The sequence below is a fragment of the Bos indicus genome, chromosome 5, assembly GCF_029378745.1.
Source record: "Bos indicus isolate NIAB-ARS_2022 breed Sahiwal x Tharparkar chromosome 5, NIAB-ARS_B.indTharparkar_mat_pri_1.0, whole genome shotgun sequence".
In the NCBI taxonomy this organism is placed as follows: domain Eukaryota; kingdom Metazoa; phylum Chordata; class Mammalia; order Artiodactyla; family Bovidae; genus Bos; species Bos indicus.
Genome location: NC_091764.1, coordinates 29,820,367 through 29,842,370, shown reverse-complemented (window position 1 = coordinate 29,842,370; position 22,004 = coordinate 29,820,367). Strand labels below are relative to the sequence as shown.

The 22,004-nt window shown below is 40.2% G+C and overlaps 1 protein-coding gene across 4 annotated transcripts in view; it reads right to left on the bottom strand.

Moving 5' to 3' along the window:
- Positions 1-21,612, bottom strand: part of CERS5 (ceramide synthase 5) — a 29,835-nt gene extending 8,223 nt beyond the window's left edge. The window contains exons 1-4 of one of the 4 annotated variants that reach the window (XM_019960594.2): positions 21,284-21,612; positions 2,561-2,666; positions 1,675-1,805; positions 934-991 (exon numbers count right to left, since the gene is read on the bottom strand). In XM_019960594.2, the coding sequence (XP_019816153.1) occupies positions 934-991; positions 1,675-1,805; positions 2,561-2,666; positions 21,284-21,480 (492 nt within the window). In that variant the 5' untranslated portion in view covers positions 21,481-21,612. The other 3 variants (XM_019960593.2, XM_019960596.2, XM_070789131.1) reach the window with 3 other exon arrangements.
- Between the last annotated feature and the right edge of the window lie 392 nt (positions 21,613-22,004).

Genomic DNA, 22,004 nt, shown 5'->3' with positions numbered 1-22,004 from the left:
CAATTAAAAGTATTTTCTAATTCCCTTGTGATTTCTTATTTGCTCTTTGGGTTATTCAGAAGAGTTGTTTAACTTACAAATATTTTCTAGACATCTTATTATTATTGATTTGATTCCTGTTTTAATTCCATTATGGTCAGAGAACATATTTTATAAGATTTCAAAATTTTAAAATTTGCTGAGACTAATTTTATGGCTTAGCATATGGTCTATCTTAATGGATCCTTTACATGGACTTGAAAATAATATATATCCTTCAGCTGCTGGTGTGGTGTCCTATGAATGTCAATTAGGCCAAACTGGTTGGACTGTTATTTAAACCTTCTACATGCTCAGTGATAATTTTTTGTCTAGTGATTTAATCAATCATTAAGAGCGTTAAAATCTCCAAATATGATTGTGTAATTGTCTATTCCCTTCCTTCAGTTCTGCTTCCTTATGTTTCACGTATTTTGAAACTTTAATTATGCATTTAGAGGAAAATACTGTGGTACAGTAGGAAAGAAAAAAAAAGACTCATGAATCAAAAAGCCTGAAATTCTTCTTTGACTCTGATAATCAATTGCAAAGCAGGAATAATACCTACTTCAATGAGTTACTGATGTCATTTCTTTAACTGTCTCCTCCTTGCAAGAACAGGACTTTTGTCAAATGCCTTGTAAACCATCATGTACTATGTCAATTTAATTAATACTATTATTATTAGCATTATTTAAGGAGAAACTGTCATGAGGTTACTGATGTCAGGCCCCAGACAGAAGACAATTTATTTAGCTTATAAACCTGGGCTCTAGGCATCACAAAGAAAAAACAAAAAAAAAAGAAAAAACAAAAGAGAGTAGAGGACAAAGCTCTAAAGGTATTTAACTCTTATCTCTAGGGATGCATGAATGATTAGACCCCAACAGAGAACCAGAGAAAGTTCAGACTCACCGACCAGAGAAATCTAATTCCGTAGCAGAATATACATAAATAAAAAGTGAATCTCCACCTAGATGGGTGAAGAGTAGAAATTAGACAAACAATTACTCAAAAGAAAGTGAGCTAAAGAATTCAAGGTTGCACATTTGGGGATAACACAGTTTACTGGTAAGAAACTGATGATATACAGTTACCTAAAAAGCCAAAGAGATACAAATTTTCCAGCCTCTGTTTAAAAATAGATTTCTACAAATATATACTGGTTTCAGTGAACTTTTCTTTTATATCAGACTCCCCGATGATAGTGCCTATTTTTTTTTTTTGCATGACAATGAGATATAGTGCTTGGTGTCCAGAGGATAATCAGTAAAAAACCCAGTGAAATGAACTATAGCATGTCCAGAAAAGGGATGCTTCCTATTAAAATGTCAACCTATAGCAAGCTGGAACTATCTCTACCAAGGTATACAAGGGTGTGCATATCTACCTACGTAAGTGAAAGCAGAGAAATTCATTCCCAATTTCTTTGGGAAACGTGAACGAAATGCAACTACAGCTAGCTTAGAGACAAGCATGTCCAAGAAACTAAGGGTGACCAAGCTTTCAGTTCTCTTCTTTCCAGCCTATAACAGAGTTAGCCTTCTGCATCCATTGACTATTATCCTAAGAGGAGAAGTGATTTCCAAAAAGAAAACCTTAGTCCAGTCATACCCCACCCTTCTCCTCACTCCCCACCTCCTTCCATACACCTACATGCTTTCACAAAATTTAGTGAGCGTTGGGGGCTTGTCCTGATTCCTCCGATGGCGAAACCAGCATTGGATTTTCCGGACATCCCAGTCTAGTTGCTTTGACAGGCCCTCCAGCCTTTTCTCATCAGGATACTGTAGACGTATGACCAGAGTCAGAACATTGCTTTTTCTTCAAATCTACTCATTAAAGCCCTTTGACAAGCTGAGTGGCAGAGGGGTAATAACTACAGTGACTTAAGTAATGTTTTTCTTTCCAGGTTTCATCCCCAAAGTCATTTTTATGTAAGAAGTACTATTTTACACATCAAGAACCTTTACCATTCCCCTATACACATAGCTATTTGGTTTTCTCCCTCTAGCCCAAGTGAGTAAAAAAAAAAATATTAAAAACCCAACCTGGAAGGGAGGTTTAAGAGGGAAGGGACGTATGTATACCTATGGCTGATTCATGTTGATATTTGGCAGAAACCAACACAATTCTGTGAAGTATTTATCCTTCAATTAAAAAAAAAACACAAAAATCCAACCTGTAAAGGCTATCAGTACCATCTCTATCTTGATTATGCAACTAGGTAATGACAAGAGCTGAAGCAGGGAAAAACAAAATCAAAATATGATGTGTGTCTTGGGGAGTAGGGGTGGTGGTGACTGCTAGGCCTAAATCTCCAATGTATGTAATTTTGAATTATTTAAGGTATCCTAGCCCAAAGGTATTTCCTTGAGTGGATAAAGTTCTCCTAATAGCTCTATGGACTATCCAAATGTGAAAGATCATCCCATCCTATCCTTAGCCTTGGAAATACTTGCTCTCTATCCTCCCATGCCCTATGGGGGATGAACCCTAACAAAAATCTTCCTGTGTTTTTTTTTTTTTTTTGCCCACTTACCTTAGTAATAGACATGAACACCTTTTCAAGGATAGCATTAGGTTGTGCCTGATAAGGACCACTGTCCTGGATGCCAACATGGAGTGCACAGGGTTTGGCAATAAACCTGTAATGGAGAAAACCCAAAAGCCAATTCTAAAAATTGTTTGCTAAGCATTAAGCAAAAATTCTGATTAGGGGACTGATAAGAGGGAAAGGGGGAAACACTTGGCAAGGAGCCAGAACTTTTTGATTTAATCCTGAATTCTGCCATTGATTCACTTGAGAAGTGACCTGTTTAAGAAATATTAGAACATAAGCTCTCTCTCCATTTTTCCCTGGTTCCCTTTATCACATTTTGAGCTTTAGAGTAAGAAAGACCTAGATCAAATCATTAGTCTACCATTTACTGCCTGTATGAACCTGGGCAACTTATTTAATCTTGCTAAACCTCTGGACATGGAACAACAGACTGGTTCCAAATAGGAAAAGGACTACGTCAAGGCTGTATATTGTCACCCTGCTTATTTAACTTATATGCAGAGTACATCAAGCTGGGCTGGAGGAAGCACAAGCTGGAATCAAGATTGCTGGGAGAAATATCAGTAACCTCAGATATGCAGATGACACCACCCTTATGGCAGAAAGTGAAGAAGAACTAAAGAGCCTCTTGATGAAAGTGAAAGAGGAGAGTGAAAAAGTTAGCTTAAAGCTCAACATTCAGAAAACTAGGATCATGGCATCCGGTCCCATCACTTCATGGGAAATAGATGGGGAAACAGTGGAAACAGTGGCTGACTTTATTTTTTTGGGCTCCAAAATCACTGCAGATGGTGACTGCAGTCATGAAATTAAAAGACACTTACTCCTTGGAAGGAAAGTTATGACCAACCTAGACAGCATATTCAAAAGCAGAGACATTACTTTGTCAACAAAGGTCCATCTAGTCAAGGCTATGGTTTTTCCAGTGGTCATGTATGGGTGTGACAGTTGGATTATAAAGAAAGCTGAGGATAGAAGAATTGATGCTTTTGACCTGTGGTGTTGGAGAAGACTCTTGAGAGTCCCTTGGACTGCAAGGAGATCCAACCAGTCCATCCTAAAGGAGATCAGTCCTGGGTGTTCATTGGAAGGACAAATGTTGAAGCTGAAACTCCAATACTTTGGCCACCTGATGTGAAAAGTTGACTCACTGAAAAAGACCCTGATCCTGGGAAAGACTGAGGGCAGGAGGAGAAGGGGACGACAGAGGATGAGATGGTTGGATGGGATCACTGACTCAATGGACCTGGGTTTGGGTGGACTCCGGGAGCTGGTGATGGACAGGGAGGCCTGGCATGCTGTGGTTCGACTGAACTGAACTGAACCCTCAGTTTTTTTTCATTTGTAAGATGAAAATAATATCAACATTCTTGCTACTGAACATAAGGCCAACAGATAAATAGCATTACTGGCTTTTCCTAGCAGCTTTTTAGTGCAGAATTTCAAACCCCATCTCATACCAGCAAAATTAGGATCTGCACTAACAAGATTCCCAGGGGATTCATTCATATTCCCATTAGAAGCGGGTCTACTTTATTTGAATCTTGCAGGTACAATGATATAACATATATAAAGACCCTGACACAAGGAAGTGCTTAATAAATGATAGTTCTCCTTATATCAAACCATTAAGATCTTAATTGGAGGGAAAAGTAGAATTGAGGCTGACCTCTTCCTAAACAAATATCCTTGGTCATGGTCACCTTCCTGCCTAATCAAAAGACTATGGAAATAATTAGAACTTTAGAAGCTCTGAAGAAAAAAAATCCAGAAACTACAGAGAGTGGTAAGAAAGAAATTACTTATTAGTACTTAGTTCTAGTCCCAGATCTACCAATAAGACACATAAACTTGGTCAAATCACTTGATTATTGAGTTTTGGTTCTGTCATCTAAAGGAGATGACAAAGATTTTTCCTAAGATCCATGATGATATCATTGATTATAATTAATTTATAACTTTTAGATTTGAAAATTGAGGAATGATTCTCCTTGGCTCTTTAAGAAAGATCTCCCTCTTTTCCACAACCAAAGATTTCTATGAGCCTCAGCTCTAACAAAAGCTTTATGTAATCACTTTCAGAATAAGTCAAAACCAGTTCTAGCTCTCTTAGCATCTTAGGGAGTTGTATGATGAAAACACTAACTGGGAGGTGTAAGATGGAGGGCTCTTGACCTATTTTATTTAACTGCATTCAAATCCAGAATTTATCTCTAAGCGAGGGACTGAAAATAAGAAGCTCTGTTTACTATCTTTCTCTGTGAAAACTTCTTTTACCTTTATCACCAAAGTTCCTAAGACATGGGGAAACACTGATTCAGAGCACAAAGTAATCCACATCTGTAACCCATTCTTCTCTTTTACACAAGTAGTATAAAACTTTTATTCAACTACCAATACTAATAGAAACATTAGTTTATACTTCCTGGTATATAATTCTGTGTATAAATATTTTAAACTCCTGCCCATGTTTAAATTCCTTGAGAAGACAGAGAATACTGCTTTTGTATTTATCAAGGTTCTATGCTCAACAATTGCATACTGAGTGATAGGTGTAGCAAATTCCACCCTTGCTGTTGGAGCTCAGTTTGGACCCAGCACTGATCAGTACCCAAAAGGGTAATTACTTCAGGCAGCCATACTTGAGACTTCCCTGGCAGTCCAGTGCTTAGAACTTCACGTTTCCACTGCAAGAAGTGGAATTCCTTGGGTGGGTTCAATCCCTGGTTGGGGAACTAAGATCCCACAAGCTGCATGGTGTGGCCAAAAAAAAGGTAGCCATTCTTTGTTGTTGAGTTGGTGCTATATCATATCTGAGATAAAAGCACTGAATCATCTCTCTGAATGAAGAAGTAGACCTGAGAACAAAAAAACAGTCTTTCCAATTCCTATTCTTATTCCCTGAAGCAGGCCTCTTCCTTCAGTCAGGAGATTAAAGGCCCTGGGGCTAGGCAGATTTTACCAGCTAATAGACTTCATGAAAGTTACCTACAGAATGAGGATGATAATATCTGCTCCACAGGGTTATTTTAAAGATGAAATGACACAGTTACAGTAGAGCTCAGTCATATCTGATTCTTTGCGGCCCCATAGACTGCAGCACACCAGGATTCCCTGTCCATCACCAATTCCCAGAGCTTGCTCATACTCCTGTCCATCGAATTGGTGATGCTATCCAACCATCTCCCTCTGTCGTCCCCTTCTCCCACCTTCAATCTTTCCCAGGATCAGGGTCTTTTCCAATGAGTCGTCCCATTAGGTGGCCAAAGTATTGGAGCTTCAGCTTCAGCACCAGTCTTTTCAATGAATATTCAGGACTGATCTCCTTTAGGATTTATCTTGCAGTCCAAGGGACCCTCAAGAGTCTTTTCCAACACCACAGTTCAAAAGCATCAATTTTCAGTGTTCAGCTTTATGGTCCAACTCTCACACCCATACATGACTACTGGAAAAACCATAGCTTTGACTATACGGACCATCATGTATGCCTACCCAGTACCTGACACTTTGTAAACATTCATTAAAGGCAGCTATTATTATTTTTACTAAAAACAGTTTGGTCTGGGTACTCCCTGATGGTATCTCGAAAAAGTGAAAAGAGCAGGAAATCCTCTTTCACACAACAGGGACAGGTTTGTACCCTGATCACTTAGGCGAAGCCAAGATAACTGCTTTATTATCTAGACCTTGAAGCAGACTTACTATCCTAGAGCTGTCATAAGCTCACATCCTGTCCTCATTAGTTCAGAGTTCAATGAAAGACGCAGAGCTACTGGCATCAAGTCAGTGACAGCTGGACAGACTTTAAGAAAATCTACTTATTTGACAAAATATTTATTGGGCACTGATATTGTGCCAAAGCATGAAGCATAAAACCCACAATAAGGAATTATGATAGAAAAATAACTTTTCCTGTGTTAAAAAAAATTAAAAACAGGGGACTTCCCTGGTGGTTAAAACTCCACACTTTCACTGCAGAGGGTACGGGTTTGACCTCTGGTTGGGGAACTAAGATCCCACATGCTCCATGGCACAGCCAAAAACAAACAAACAAACAAAAAAACATTTCAAATCAGAAATTTGAACAAAACAAATACTAGTCATGCATTCATTCCGCATCACTTACCTGGCATTTAGAATAACAGAAAATAGGTATCTAGGTTGGTCTAATTCCAAAGAACCTAGAATTAGCATTCATCATTTCTGCTAGACCAGCACTTCTCAAAGTGTGCCTGGACACTTGCGACATTTTTCAGGAACTCTGCTCTGCAAGGTCAAAATTATTCTCATAATAATTCTATAGTTTCATAACAGTTCATTTCTCTCTCATTCTCTTATAAGTGTACAGTGAAAATTTCCACAGCTTACATGACACATAGCAAGAGACTGAAGGCAGAAGTGATGAGAATACAGCTGCTAGATGCCAAAGAGACTCAAAAATGTAAAATAATACTATTTTCACTTTTTTGTTGTTGTTTTGGGAAAGTGCTGAATAAGTTTTCATAAAGCATTAGTTAACATTACCAATACTATATATTGTTATTTATAAGCAAATGAGTAAATACTTAAAAATTTTTTAAAATTTCTAAAATGGTACATATTGATAGTTATTATCCATATAAATAAAAACTCTAGGGTTCTTGATCATTTTTAATAGTGTAAAGGAGTACTGATATACTAGTTGAAAACTACTGTCCTGGATAACATAGAGAACTCAAACTTATCTTGTGATTTTTTTTTGTTCAGTCCAAGATCAATCTGTTGCCCAAGTTTTAAATAATTTGAAGACTAGACTGCCCTTTGCCTGAAGATCTGAGTAAGTAGGCATTTAGTGGTCTACAGTGGCAAACTCCTCCTTTCCACCTGCCACACCAGGAACATGAGTCTAGTGATCCAAATCCTGATTGTAATATATCTATTCTGCTCCATAGAGATCATTTCATTCTGCCCCTTTCTTGCCCTCCAGATACATGGTAGCAGCTGACCTAAGCCTGGGTTAATTTAAGATGAAATTACTCACCACTTTGCTCTTACATACTAAAGACAAGAGCTAGACCAACAATTCTTTTTGACCCACTGCAACATCATTGACGAATATGAACTATATACAAATATATTTGAAAGTCTAGATTGAGTTTCTCAACTAATGTATCATGGCAGGTAACACAGATGGACTATACTTTTTTCTTTTTTAAGGCTCATTTACTTTTAAAAATATTTATTTATTTTATTTATAGCTGTGCTGGGTCTTTGCTGCTGCTTGGGCTTTTCTCTAGTTGTGGTGAGTGGGGGCTACTCTTTGTTGCAGTGCTCAGGCTTCTCACTGTGGTGGCTTCTCTTGTTGCAGAGCACAGATTCTAGAGTGCATGGGCTTCAGTAGTTGCAGCAGTGGGCTCAAGAGTTGTGGTTTCTGGGCTCTAGACCACAGGCTGAATACTTGTGCTACATGGGCTCAGCTGCTCCTCGGCATGTGGGGTCCTCCCAGATTAGAGATCCAACCTGTGTCTCCCGCACTGGCAGGCGGATTCTTTACCAGTGAGCCACCAGGAAAGCCCCTAGATGGGCTATGCTTATGTCAAGATGTTGCTCTCAGCTCTCAGGGTGGTCCATGGGTGGATGGTAGCCAGAAACCCTGTCTGTAGCCTTTGGTCTCGTGTACCCATTGTGCATGCACATATTATTTTCTATGTGTGCAGCAACATGATTGAGTTGGGAAGCACTGGCTTAGATCAATTCTGGAAAAATACAAAAATGTCAAAACTGATATATAAAAAAGAAAAATAACCATCAAAGAAACTGAAATAGACAACAAGATGAAGACAGGAAAAATACAATAAAAAGAGAAAGGTCTTATACAGACTGATGAAGATGGCATATCATTAAATGAAGAGTACTGAGTAAATATTTTGAACCTGAATGCTGCCCCCATCCATCTTACACACACACACACACACACACACACACACGGAGAGATGAAAACTGAGATATTTAAAGGTAAATGTATAGACCCATAGAAAACATTCAGAAAACAAAGATCATGGCATCCGGTCCCATCACTTCATGGGAAATAGATGGGGAAACAGTGGAAACAGTGTCAGACTTTATTTTTGGGGGCTCCAAAATCACTGCAGATGGTGACTGCAGCCATGAAATTAAAAGACGCTTATTCCTTGGAAGGAAAGTCATGTCCAATCTAGATAGCATATTCAAAAGCAGAGACATTACTTTGCCAACAAAGGTCCGTCTAGTCAAGGCTGTGGTTTTTCCTGTGGTCATGTATGGATGTGAGACTTGGACTGTGAAGAAGGCTGAGCACTGAAGAATTGATGCTTTTGAACTGTGGTGTTGGAGAAGACTCTTGAGAGTCCCTTGGACTGCAAGGAGATCCAACCAGTCCATTCTAAAGGAGATCAGCCCTGGGATTTCTTTGGAAGGACTGATGCTAAAGCTGAAACTCCAGTACTTTGGCCACCTCATGTGAAGAGTTGACTCATTGGAAAAGACTCTGATGCTGGGAGGGATTGGGGGCAGGAGGAGAAGGGGACGACAGAGGATGAGATGGCTGGATGGCATCACTGACTCAATGGACATGAGTCTGAGTGAACTCCGGGAGTTGGTGATGGACAGGGAGGCCTGGTGTGCTGCAATTCATGGGGTCACAAAGAGTTGGACACGACTGAGCAACTGAACTGAACTGAACTGAACTGATAGAAAACAAATTCAGAAAGTCCTTCCCCTTTACAACTGAATGCTTTTTCCTTCCTTCCATCTTTCCTTCCTCTCTTTCTGGCCACGCCACTTGGTTTGTGGGATTCTCTGATCAGGGACTAAACCCACACTCTCAGCTGTGAAAATACAGCAGAGTTCTAACCGCTGGACTGCCAGGGAATTCCCTACAATTGAATTCTTAATAAACCAATCACATAAAAAATTTGAGCAGCTTCTGTAGAGTTGAAAGGGAAGGAGAAAGTAAAAAAGATACTCAGGCAGAGGGAATAGCATGTGCTAAAGAAGAGATAAGAAAGGGCTTAGAAAACTATGCAGTGTGCAGATTGGGAGTGGGGGTGGTGACAGATAGGAGAAAAACTATACAAGCAGTTAGGGGCCAGATCACAGGTGCCTTACATGTTATGTGAAGCTTGAACAGTTGATGGAGAGTCACTGAAAAGATTTTAGGCTATTGTAAAAAATCCATGCTAGATGTAATGAAGCACTGAACTAAGGCTACAGAAATCGAAAGGCAAGGTTGGATTCAACCCAAGAGATGGCAAGAAAGTGAAACTGATAGAACTTGGTGACTGGGTAGATATAAGGATCAAAAGAAAAATGAAAAATCAAGGGTGCCTTCTATGTTTCCAGATTGGGAAACTAAGTTGATTATGATGCCTCAACCAAGTAGAGAATAAGATAAGAAAAGCAAATTTAGGAGTGAAAGATGAGTTGTCTGTATACTGAATTTGAAGTACTTGTGGAACACTGAAATGCAACAGTCTGGTAAGGCAAATAAACCTGGAAAAGGGGGCTTAAGATAACATATACACAAAGATATGAGAAAGAAGAGAGAGAATGAGAATACAGGTGGTAGCTAAAATTATGAGGGTGGATTGACTGCATAAGAAAGGAATATAAACTAAAAAGAGAACGAAGGTAAGAATACTAGGAAACACAACATAAAAGGTGAATTTAGGTGGTGGGAAGGTCAGAGGGGGAGTCGTGTCAAATGAGGCAGAGATCAAGTAAGACAAGAATTTCAGTATCCACTGGATTTGGCAATTTGGAGACCTGTGATAACCTTCACCAAATAAATTCCAGTGAAATGGAGACTCTAAAGGACAGGAGTGAGTTAGAGCAGTAAAAATATAAAGAAGAGAAAAAAAGAAGTGGAAATAGCTAGGGCTCTCTCACAAATCTTGACTAAGAAGAGAAAGGAATATCTTCCCTTAGTGCAACAGAACCACTTTATCTAAAACTAATATCCCTGTGCTTTAGATCCATTCTCTTCCTGATCAGAAATTTCATTCTATTTAGTCCTCTTTTTTTCCTATTATTTTCAGCTTTGTTCTCTACTTGTTTCTTCTCAGACCTTGAATATGCTCAAGTTTTCCCAACCTAAAACAGCTCTTCCTGTCCCTCACAGCCTTTGGCTCTCACCATCTCACAAAGAAAGTTCTTGAAAAAGTTCTCTCCTCATGACTTCTCTTCTAACTCCTACTCATTCCTGAACCCTCCTGTGTCTCTCATCTGGCTTCAGTCCATATTACTCCACTGAAGCTGCTCTTGCCAAAGTCATTAATGATCTTACTGTGAAATCAAACAGATACTTTTCAGGCCCGTATCTTACCTGACGACTCAGTGCCATTTGACGTTATTGAGCATGCTCTCCCCCTTGAAATGCTCTTTTCTCTTAGCTTCCTTTCTGTCACACTTTTCCCAGTAGAACTAGATTTTTTAGTATGCACTGCTAGTTTGGACAATGTGCTATGCACTTTGGAGAAGTTATTTACTTTTCTGGTTGTTTCAGTTTTTTCATCTGTAAATGAGGAATAACAACACTATCTAACTACTTCATAAAGTTACTATGAAGATTTAATGTTCAGTACTTAGAATGGTGGCTGGGACAAAGTGAGTACTTAGTAAATGCTAACTACTGATATTTTCAGGGGCTTCCCAGTTGGCTATGTGGTAAAGAATCCATCCACCTGCCAATGCAGGCAAATCGCCTCACCTTGCTGGCTCCTCACCGCCTGCATCTGGGCGGCTACCCCTCTTCCCAGGAGGTGATGTCCACATGTATGCACTGATACGATCAAATACTATATGGCTATCATACCTCATCTTCTTTTGGGTTTCTTCTTCCTTTTCGTTGTTTTTCAGTTGCTAAAGGTAGCTTGTGCTCAGCTGTGTCCAACTCTTTGTGACCATAGGCTGTAGCCCGCTAGGCTGCTCTGTCCATGGGATTTTTTCCAGGCAGGAATATTGGAATGTGTTGCCATTTCCTCTTCCAGAGATCTTCCCAACCCAGGGATCGAACTCACATCTCCTGCTTGGCACGTGAATTCTTTACTGCTGAGCCATAAGGGAAGCCCTTAGTTGCTAAGTCCTGTCCAGTTCTTCTACGACCCTGTGGACTATAGCCGGCCAGGCTCCTCTGTCTACAGGATTTCCCAAGCAAGAATACTGGAGTGGGTTGCCACTTCCTTCTCCAGGAAATCTTCCTGACCCGGGGATTGAAGCTGCATCTCCTGCTTGGCAGACAGATACTTTATCACACTGAGCCACCTGAGAAGCCTGCCTTTTCCAAAAACAGTTTCCTCAGGGTTCCATGCAGATTCTTACTTTATTCTATACACTCATCCTGGGTGATCTGAGTCAATTATGGCAGACAGTCTGTATGGTTCACAGAGCACCCCTGAGATACACTCTGGGGGCCCATAAAATCAAAACTGTTTTCCTAATACTATTAAGACATTATTCGCCTTTGTTATGGTGTTGACATTTGCAACGATCATGCAAAAAGAGCAATGGTGGATACACTTACAGAACCTGAACACAAATCAAAGCAGTGGCAGCCAACTGTAGGAGTAATTACTATATTCTTTCGTGCTATAGCCTCTTGGTTAACAACGATGCCAGTTTCACTAAAGCATGCCCTTGATGAAGCAATACAAATGATTAATTTTATTAAATGCCTACTCTTGGGACTTCCCTGGTGGTTCAGTGGCTAAGACTCCATGTTCCCAAAACATGGGGCCCAGGTTCAATCCCTGGTCAGGGAACTAGATCCCACATGCTGCATGGGATTTTTTTGCATGCCACAAGAAGATCAAAGACTCCACATACCACAACTAAAACTCAGAGTAGCCAAATAAATAAACAAAATTTTTTTTTTTTAAAGCCAATCCTTGGGTACATTTTAAAAAAAGTAGTCTGCGATAAGATGGGAAGTACACAGAAAGCACTTTTACTGCATACCGAGGGATATGGCTGTCTCAACGAAATGCACTTGTTTGACTGAATTGTATGTTCAACTAAATCACTTTTTTCAAAGAACACCATTTTTACCCACAAGAATGACTGACAGAAAAACTAAGGTTATTCAGGACCTGCGTACTTAAGATACATTTTCTTAAAAGTGAATGAAAAGAGCCTGTTACTTAAACAAAAACAAACATTCTTTCCATTGGTAAAATTCAAGCTTTTAAGTGACAGTTTGAATTTTAGAGAATTCATATCTGCCTTTGAGCTCGACAACATCCCAATACATACTTCAAGGCTTTTCTAATGAGACTGTTAGAATGAGATTAACTATATGATTTTTATTAGTACCATATTATGAAATGTACATTTAAAAGATTTGTATAACTTAGGGAACCAGTATTTTTTCACGTGACCAATACATGACATCCATACAAAGTGTATGACAGACTGGTGGATTTTAACCTGAATGAAAAGCTCAATGATATGGTTTCGGATTCCACAATGCAACCAACCTTTCTTGTGTTTTGGCATAACAGCAAAGATGAAATACTTTCCCTTTCCAATAACATCTGTGTAAAGTCAGCTTTTACTTATATACTTCAACCAAACCAACATATTACAAGGAATTGAATGTAGAAGCCAGAGAGGAAAATTCAGCTATCTTCTACTAAGCTAGACATCAAAGAGATCTGCAAAATTATAAAACCAATGTTCTTCTCACTGAATTTTTTTTGTCTGGAAAATTATCTTTCAAAAATATGTTATTTATGTTAATGTAATAGGCTTATCTTTGTTATTTTTAATGAAATAATAAGTATATCTCTTAAATTTCTCAATTTTGATTTCAAATATGAAAACATTGATAGGTATATGTAACCCACATTTAGAAAACCTTTTTGGGATCCTCAAACAGTTTTTAAGAGTAAAAAAAAAAAATAATGCTGAGAACAAAAGATTTACAAATTTCTAAATTATACTATTTATTCATTTACATGCAGTTGACTCCTAGCCATATATTATTTTGTATATTCCCTAAACATATGCATCCATATCAGTGTATTTTTCTGAGTAAATTCTTAAGAGGACAGGATTTGCTATGCAAGCACATATATGTGCTTGCTGTGTACGAGGTACTGCACTTCTCAGGGATGCCTATACCACCAAATCCAAAATTTCTTGCATGGTCCATGCACAAGTAATCTTTGCAGGTTTTTTAAGGACTTTTTTTTTTTTTTTAATTGGCCAATTTGCTCTTAAAACAAAGCAGAAACAAACTACAAAAAAGAAAACCTTTATGACATATACTATCCTAAGCCACCACAAGGCATATACTGGATTATACCAGACTATTCTTCACTCCCATTGCCATCAGTTAGCTTCACTTAGATCTATAAGAATTAAGATGATTAATAACTGTGCAATTGGATGAACCTACTTGGTACTGTCATGAGAAAAGAAGGATCAACATTCTACTTATACACCTTATTATGAAGGAAATAAGTCTCGAGATTAAGAATTACTTAGAGTATATATTAAAATGTTTCACTAACACAAACTAATTTAAGACTAAGTTGTAGTTTTATTATAGAGTAGCTAATGAATATTTTATAGAGCAGCAGTTCTCAAAATATTGCTGGAGAACTGCTGTGTGTCAGTGAGTGTGTTCTTGCTCAGCTATGTCCAACTCTGCGACCCCATGGACTGTAGCCCACAAGGCTACTCTGTCCATGGGATTTTCCTGACAAGAATACTGGAATGGATTGTCATTTCCTTCTCGAGGGGATCTTCCCGAACCAGGGATCAAACCCATGTCTCCTACTATACCACTTCATCATCTGGAGAACAGCTGCAGTTCCCTAAGACTCTCACTGTTTCATAACTCTTCCTTTTCCAACTATGTACATATGTTTTATTTCATTAAACATATTCACCTTTTTTAAGTGGATGAACGCTGGGCTGGAAGAAGCGCAAGCTGGAATCAACATTGCCGGGAGAAATATCAAAACCTCAGATATGCAGATGACACCACCCTTGTGGCAGAAAGTGAAGAGGAACTAAAAAGCCTCTTGGTGAAAGTGAAAGAGGAGAGTGAAAAAGTTGGTTTAAAGCTCAACATTCAGAAAACGAAGATCATGGCATCTGGTCCCATCACTTCATGGCAAATAGATGGGGAAACAGTGGAAATAGTGTCAGACTTTATTTTTTTGGGCTCCAAAATCACTGCAGATGGTGACTGCAGCCATGAAATTAAAAGACGCTTACTCCTTGGAAGAAAAGTTATGACTAACCTAGATAGCATATTCAAAAGCAGAGACATTACTTTGCCAACAAAGGTCCGTCTAGTCAAGGCTATGATTTTTCCAGTGGTCATGTATGGATGTAAGAGTTGGACTGTGAAGAAGGCTGAGCGCCGAAGAATTGATGCTTTTGAACTGTGGTGTTGGAGAAGACTCTTGAGAGTCCCTTGGACTGCAAGGAGATCCAACCAGTCCATTCTGAAGGAGATCAGCCCTGGGATTTCTTTGGAAGGACTGATGCTAAAGCTGAAACTCCAGTACTTTGGCCACCTCATGCGAGAGTTGACTCATTGGAAAAGACTCTCATGCTGGGAGGGATTGCGGGCAGGAGGAGAAGAGGGCGACAGAGGATGAGATGGCTGGATGGCATCACTTAATTCGATGGACATGAGTCTGGGTGAACTCTGGGAGTTGGTGATGGACAGGGAGGCCTGGCGTGCTGCGATTCATGGGGTCGCTAAGAGTCGGACACGACTGAGTGACTGAACTAAACTGAACTGAATTATACTACTTAATTTGCTTAAACCAGAAACACAAATGCATGCCAAATAATAGATAGATTAGTAGTATTAGTATTAGTTGCTCAATTGTGTCCAACTTTTTGTGACCCCATGGACTGTAGCCTGCCAGGCTCCTCTGTCCATGGGATTCTCTAGGCAAAAATACTGGAGTGGGTTAGATAACAGTTAACAAAAGGCTCTTTCTTAAGAAGTTTTTACCATCCTTCATAATTCAAGAAACAAGTGCTTGTGGGACATTAAGCCTATATTTCAGTTAATAATGTTAAAAGGAACCATGTCCACCTCTTCCAAACTCCCATGACTTAATCCTGTGCACACACTCATTACTCTATTTTAACCACTGTTTTTCTTGTTCTCTTCCTGCAGGCAGGCACTATGACTTACTTTTTCACTCTTGGCACACAGTTTGATATCTGATATACACTAAGTTCTCAATACATAATCATTGAAGAATGAACAGATGAACAAATGGGTAAAAATTTAATTCTCAACTAAAAAGGTAAAGTGTTTCAAGGAAATGTGCCACCTGTCCTCCTGAGTCATAAGATAACCTACCAGCTCCATGTCAGAGGTCACTGATTTCTGGAGAATCAGTAGAAATTGAAATTAACTAATTTCATTCTGTAACTGGAGACTTCCCCCAAGAAGTATTAAACACAACCACAATAATGTGATTTAGTTTGAGACCCTATGTGCCTATAATTGAGACTTCTTACAAATGCTGACACTAACCCAGAGCTACAGACTATAAGTAATACCCTTTTTAAGAAACTCCATAGTTTTGAGAAGAATATAATAGTGTGGTTATTCTTATTGCCTTATCAGGGCTGTGTAGCACTTCATGTACTTGACAAACTTGTTTGTTTACACATTAACTACTCTGATTGAGGTGATATATAAAAAACAACTCTAAAGCAATATTTGGCTAGAATGCAACAATGACTCAAAACAGACTATACCTATTTAACTCATTCAGAAGAAGATTTACATTCAAAAAAATCCATTACTATAAATTTTTTTTTTTTTTTTTAAGAAAGCCCCATTGTTTAAGTTTGGCCCAATAAACCCAGGACAAATCACGTTCTGGTGCTAGAAAATTGAATCAAATGTGAATCTATATTAAAATTCTCTTCTTGATTATTAATACTTGTTTGAATGACTATCATCAACACTGGTCAACAGAAATAATGTGTTGTCAGCAGAAATCACTGTGTCAACAGAAATAATTTAAAATCTTCTAACAGCCACTTTAAAAAAAGTAAAGAAACAGGTGAAATTAATTTTGAAAATATACTTTGTTTAACTCGATATATCCAAAAGATGATCATGTCAATATGCAATCAGTGCTAAAAATTGAGGTATTTTACATTCTTTTTTTTTTCTCCTGCACTAAGTCTTCAAAATTTGGTGTGTATTTTATAATTAGATCACATCTTAATGCTGACCAGTTGCATCTGAAACCCCTCAAAGCTAGTAGCTATTGTACTAGCTGGTGGCCACTATACTGGAAACCACAGCAGTAGGTAATTCACAGAGAATTCTTCATATCTAGGAAAACTGGTTTCAGATTTTTTTTTGTTAGTTAAAAGTGACTATGGTTAACTCCTTTCGCAGTAACATCCCAATTAACTTTCCCAAAGATAAAGTAGGAGTAGATTTAAGTACAAGAGCCCAAAACTCAGTGAATTCTTTAGAAGGCAGCTTTATCTGCCTAAAACTATCTCTGATGAGAAAGTCAAAATAGGTACAGCTCCCCTTCCCACTCTAGAGGAAAGGTACAGACTTCCCTTGATGCCGCCTCTTCATTAATTTCTTCTTTACCCATCTAGGAGACCCTAGTTTTCTGACTCAGGAAGTGGCTAAGGCAAAAATATCTGACGTGTTTCTTTTCTGTGATGAATATACTGTCACCAGGAACCTGACCTTAGTCGTGACAGTATTCAGGGTTGTCTGCAGAACTTCAACACCCACTGCACAGAAAGGGCTGGGGAAAGTCTTCCAAGAGAGAAAGGCTTCTGATTATCTGGAGCTTAATAGGAGGCAGATTCTCAGATAAGGGCAGAGTTACATAGGCTTTTTCAATCTCACTCTGCTGGATCTGTAAACCTGATTTACAATTCAATAAAGCCCAAAAGAATATCTTTAGGAATGCAGTGGAATGGGCAGTCTCCCTTACAACCTAGTCAGCAGCTGTATCCATTCTTCCCAAAGTACCTCTCCAGTCTGGAGGACCAATTCTGCGTCACAATGTTGGAACATGACATGGACCTAGAAGGAAGGCAGCAGGTCTGCTAGAAAGAGGAAAAGTTCTTCCTCCACTCAAAGGAAGTGGAGAAGAATGGGGGAAAGAAAAAAGAAAAGGCAGTATACAGCAGAGGCAGCCAGGCTTACAAGAGGAAGATGAAATGAGTGGCTAAAAAATGTGTATAAACACGCGCATGCGCGCACACACACACAAGAGTCACTGCTTTTGTTTCTAGTTACAAGACAGGACTATACATGAGTCTATTTAGTGCCCTGTGCCACAGAATGGTATTGAGAAAGCTCCTTTCTCAATATGCCAGTGAGGTTGCCTTGGAGGTAACAAGAGAAAAGGGGATTGGAATAATAAATGAGCAGCAAGGAGAGGTATAATCTATCTTCTGTATAATTTACAAAACAATTATCTCTGGCAACATAAAGCTCCTACTGCAATACCATATTCAAAATAAATGACCCCTATGTAGCTCTGATGATATCAATATTAAGTCTCAAGCTCATATTTGAACCCAAGGAACAAGTGCTCAGGGACTATGTAGACATTAAATTTCAAACAATTTTACCTTTAAGATCCAATTTATGAAAAAAAAAAAAAAAAAGATCCAATTTATGAACATGCCAGACCTAGCTTGGACTATTCATTCTCTCAAGTCTCAATCATTAACATAATATTATAACAAGTTTTAAAGAACAGGTGAAAGAGTTTATCTCTCTTTTGATAGGATAAAAGGGTGGCATGAGTGTGTGCATGGGTAGTGGGGAGAAAAAAGAAACCACAGAAAGGTGCCCAACATGCAAATATAGTATGGTGAAATTTAAGGAAAAAAGGAATTAGTTTCGTCTCTCTCAGTCAAGACAAACATCTATTGCATGCTGAAGATCTAGATTCTGTTTACTCCTCTGGGTATCTGAGTAGATGAGGGTGGATCCTTCTCAAACATTCAATCAGTATTTACTGACCACATGCCACATCTAAGGTATTTTACAAGGTGCAAGCCACCACAATACAACCACTCAGCAGAGGCCCACAAAGGAAAGCCTCTATTCTTGGGTAGGACATAATCTACCATCTGCAGTTCTTTAGTGAAATGGCTAGATACACTTTATTTATGGTCAGGTGGCTTTCAAATCATCCCTATCAGATGAGGCTGCAGCTCTCCAGGGAATGTGGGAACTTAAAAAAATAAACGCTCTGTGTAGCTGATGAGAAGAAAAAGTAAGAATAAACTATAAACTCTATTTATTCTTTAGGATATTCTTAAAACAGAGATAATTTATCAAAGTGCATAGTGTAAGACATTAAAATATGCCGGACAATTTGAAGCAACAAATGCAAAGTTCAAGTCAAACACATTATATTAACCAAGAATAAGATGAACATGGATCTGTTCTCCAAATCCTAGAATACTAGGAACAGCAGTATTAAATCTTAATTCTCGAAGGGAAGTTTAAAGTGGCCATATAGTACAGCGGAAGGAGAATGGGGCTGAGAAAAACAATCTGAATCTTGGTTCCACCTCCTCCTTCAGGTGAGTATGCAACATGTGAAAAGCTGAAAATGTTTCTAAGCCTTAAGTTTACTGTTTATATAAAAGGAAGCTGGAGTTCTAGCTCTTACAGCCTATGGTTATCATATGAATCATTTTTAGAAACTAAGTAGGACTTGAGAAAGAAGAAAACGTAGGAAAGAGACTGATCCAGTACTTTAGCTGTAAATTCTATTGCTAACTAAAGTGGTTAGATCTTAAAGAGAAACAAAATACCAAGAATGTGGCTAGGGTTAAACTTTCCTAAGATCAAACATGAGATGAACAAGGTACCTATTCTTACTATCCAAGAAATACCATACTAGAATGCTCTCACATCAGTATTCCCACCCATCCCTTCTCCCCTGACACTGGAGCACCATAGAAACATTCGGATAGAATTCCCGCAGGTAAAAAGGATCCTTTCCAGTGGCGGTGCCAGGGGATATGTAAGTCTTCACAGTCACCTGGGGAAACTCTTTGGAAATTTGAATATATATCCAAGTTTATATAAAATCAGTGTTTATAAGCAACAAGTTATCTCCTCTTACCACTAACTTGGGGAAAACTTCCATATTGTTAAACATTTATATGAAAAGCAGAGAATCTTTTGCCTAGGATGATGAACTTTTTTTTTTCTTTCCTGAACTGTGTATTTCCTTTTTGGTCATTATACTTTCTCTTTTTTTTTTCAGCTCTCATACACAGATGCTATGATGGAGGGTACCTGGACCTAGTTTACTCCTAAGAGGGACAAGTGGTTTGTGCCTCCACCTCAGGAACACTTAATATAATGACTATACTTAAAGAATTGTAATGCTAAGTTGCCGAGGACCCAGAAAAGGCATTTGGTTCTTTTGGCTTCAATTGCTTCAGTTAAAAGAATCTTTATTTTTACACTTAAACCTTTGGTAGAGCACTCTGATGAAAATACATAAACACTGTGAATAAACGGATGGATGGTGGGTAACACATAACACATTTTTTTTTTCACATAACACATTTTTGTGTCAGAAATAGTGGGCAAAAAAGTAATCCAAAACAGATTAATATTAATTTTTCAGACAGTAACAGAGTAGTCTATCTGCAATATATGCCCATCCTCGAAAGGGCATTATTGCTCTAGATACTGGCCAAAAGAAAGAAAGATGTCAAAGTTCCACCCTCATTACCTGAGACCTATGTAAAAAGTCACCTTTCCAGGCGGGGTGAGTAGGGTTGATCAAAATCACCCACAGCTACAAGTTCACACTGTAAAATCACCACCACATCAAGTCCTCAGTGAGTATCTTTATCTTAGCAGTCAGGAGCCGCTCAAAGAAAAGTGAAAACACTTCTGTCAAGAACACATGGTCGCTGAGAAGCTGGCTCAACACAGCAGGCTTACAAGCCCTAAGGCTGTCCATCCTTTCAGTGTGATCACTCCTCCTCCCATTTCAGGCCTCCAAGGCCCTTTCTGCAACTCATTTGACACCTTTTCGCGCTCTGGAAACCTCAGGCTCCACCACACCCTGCCAGATTTCTACTCCTACGAGCTCTGGTACAACTTTACTGAAACACACACACACAAACACACACACACGTCCATGAGCTGACGAACCAAGGCTTAGGGCCTAACTAATCCCGTGCCTCTCAATTCCCAGAAACTAAAGTGCCCTCACAAATCTTAGCTTCCCATGAACCCGCTCCTTTCAGCTTGGCTCTTGACGGCCCCAACTAGTTCTGGTTCCCTTAGCCCTTTCTTGTTTCCCGCCTCGGGTTCTCGGTCGCAGCTCACATTCAACCTGTTTCCTGGTCTGCAGAATCCTTGAAGGTTGGGGAGAGGCCTATGAGACACCCCCGCAAGTGACCTCCGGGCTCTACAACTAAATGGGTCCAGCGTCCCCTGCGACTCTCACACTTTTAATGACCAAGCCCCAAACTCCCTGTCTTTACCTAGGCTCCACGACCACCGCGGCCACCCTCCCGAGCATCTCCCGCGCGGCCCGGACTCTCCCAGGCCCCTGCTTCCGGGCTTTCCTGCAATTCGTCTTCCGGTCCCGGACCTCGGTCTTTCGCCTTGGACCGGCTTCACCAGCCCGCGCCCCCGGCCCTTCGCACCGCTCGCCCGCGGGCTCTCACCGCTCGAAGAGCAGCCTCACGGAGAACACTCCCGCCGCCAGTGGGAACACCGAGAGGATGTGCCGGGCCCGCGGGTAGCCGTAGCCGTCGCCCTGCCCCTCGAAGTTAGCCCAGCTCACGTTCTGGGGCAGCCAGAAGCGCTCGCTCCACAGCCAGCCCCACAGCAGGCCCAGGGCTCCCGCCGCCGCTGTCGCCATCTTACGCCCGCCCCGCGGCCCCAGCCGCCACAGCTTCAGCTGCCGCCACAGCCAACGGAACCCGCGGGGAGGCGGCCCCGGGGCGGGGCCGGACCGGCGGCCACCCCCTTCCGGCCCCTTCTCATCCACTCCACGTCTCAGCCCGCCTCCTCCGCGAGGCTGGGCCTCTTCACCGCCCATCCCGCCTCCCGGCCCACCTTCCTCTCTGTAGCTTCCCCCGCCGCCTCTTCTCGGGACTCCGCCCTCTAGTCCCAACCACTCCCCTCCCTTTCCCGCCCCGCCTCCACCCAGCCCTGGCCCCACCCCCGAGGCACTCAACTCTGGTCTCACCCTTTTCCTCCTCCCTCTCTCCCGTCATGCTATGGCTACACCCCTTATTTCAGGCATGGCTCCTTTATGGGGACATTTTTCTCAGTCCAGCCAGCTTAAAACGATATCTGCTCCTTGGAAGGCCATGTCTCTCTCTCTCCCTCCCGCTCCCAGCCCCATTTCTCACTAGGGTTTATCTCCATCTCAGCTGGTCC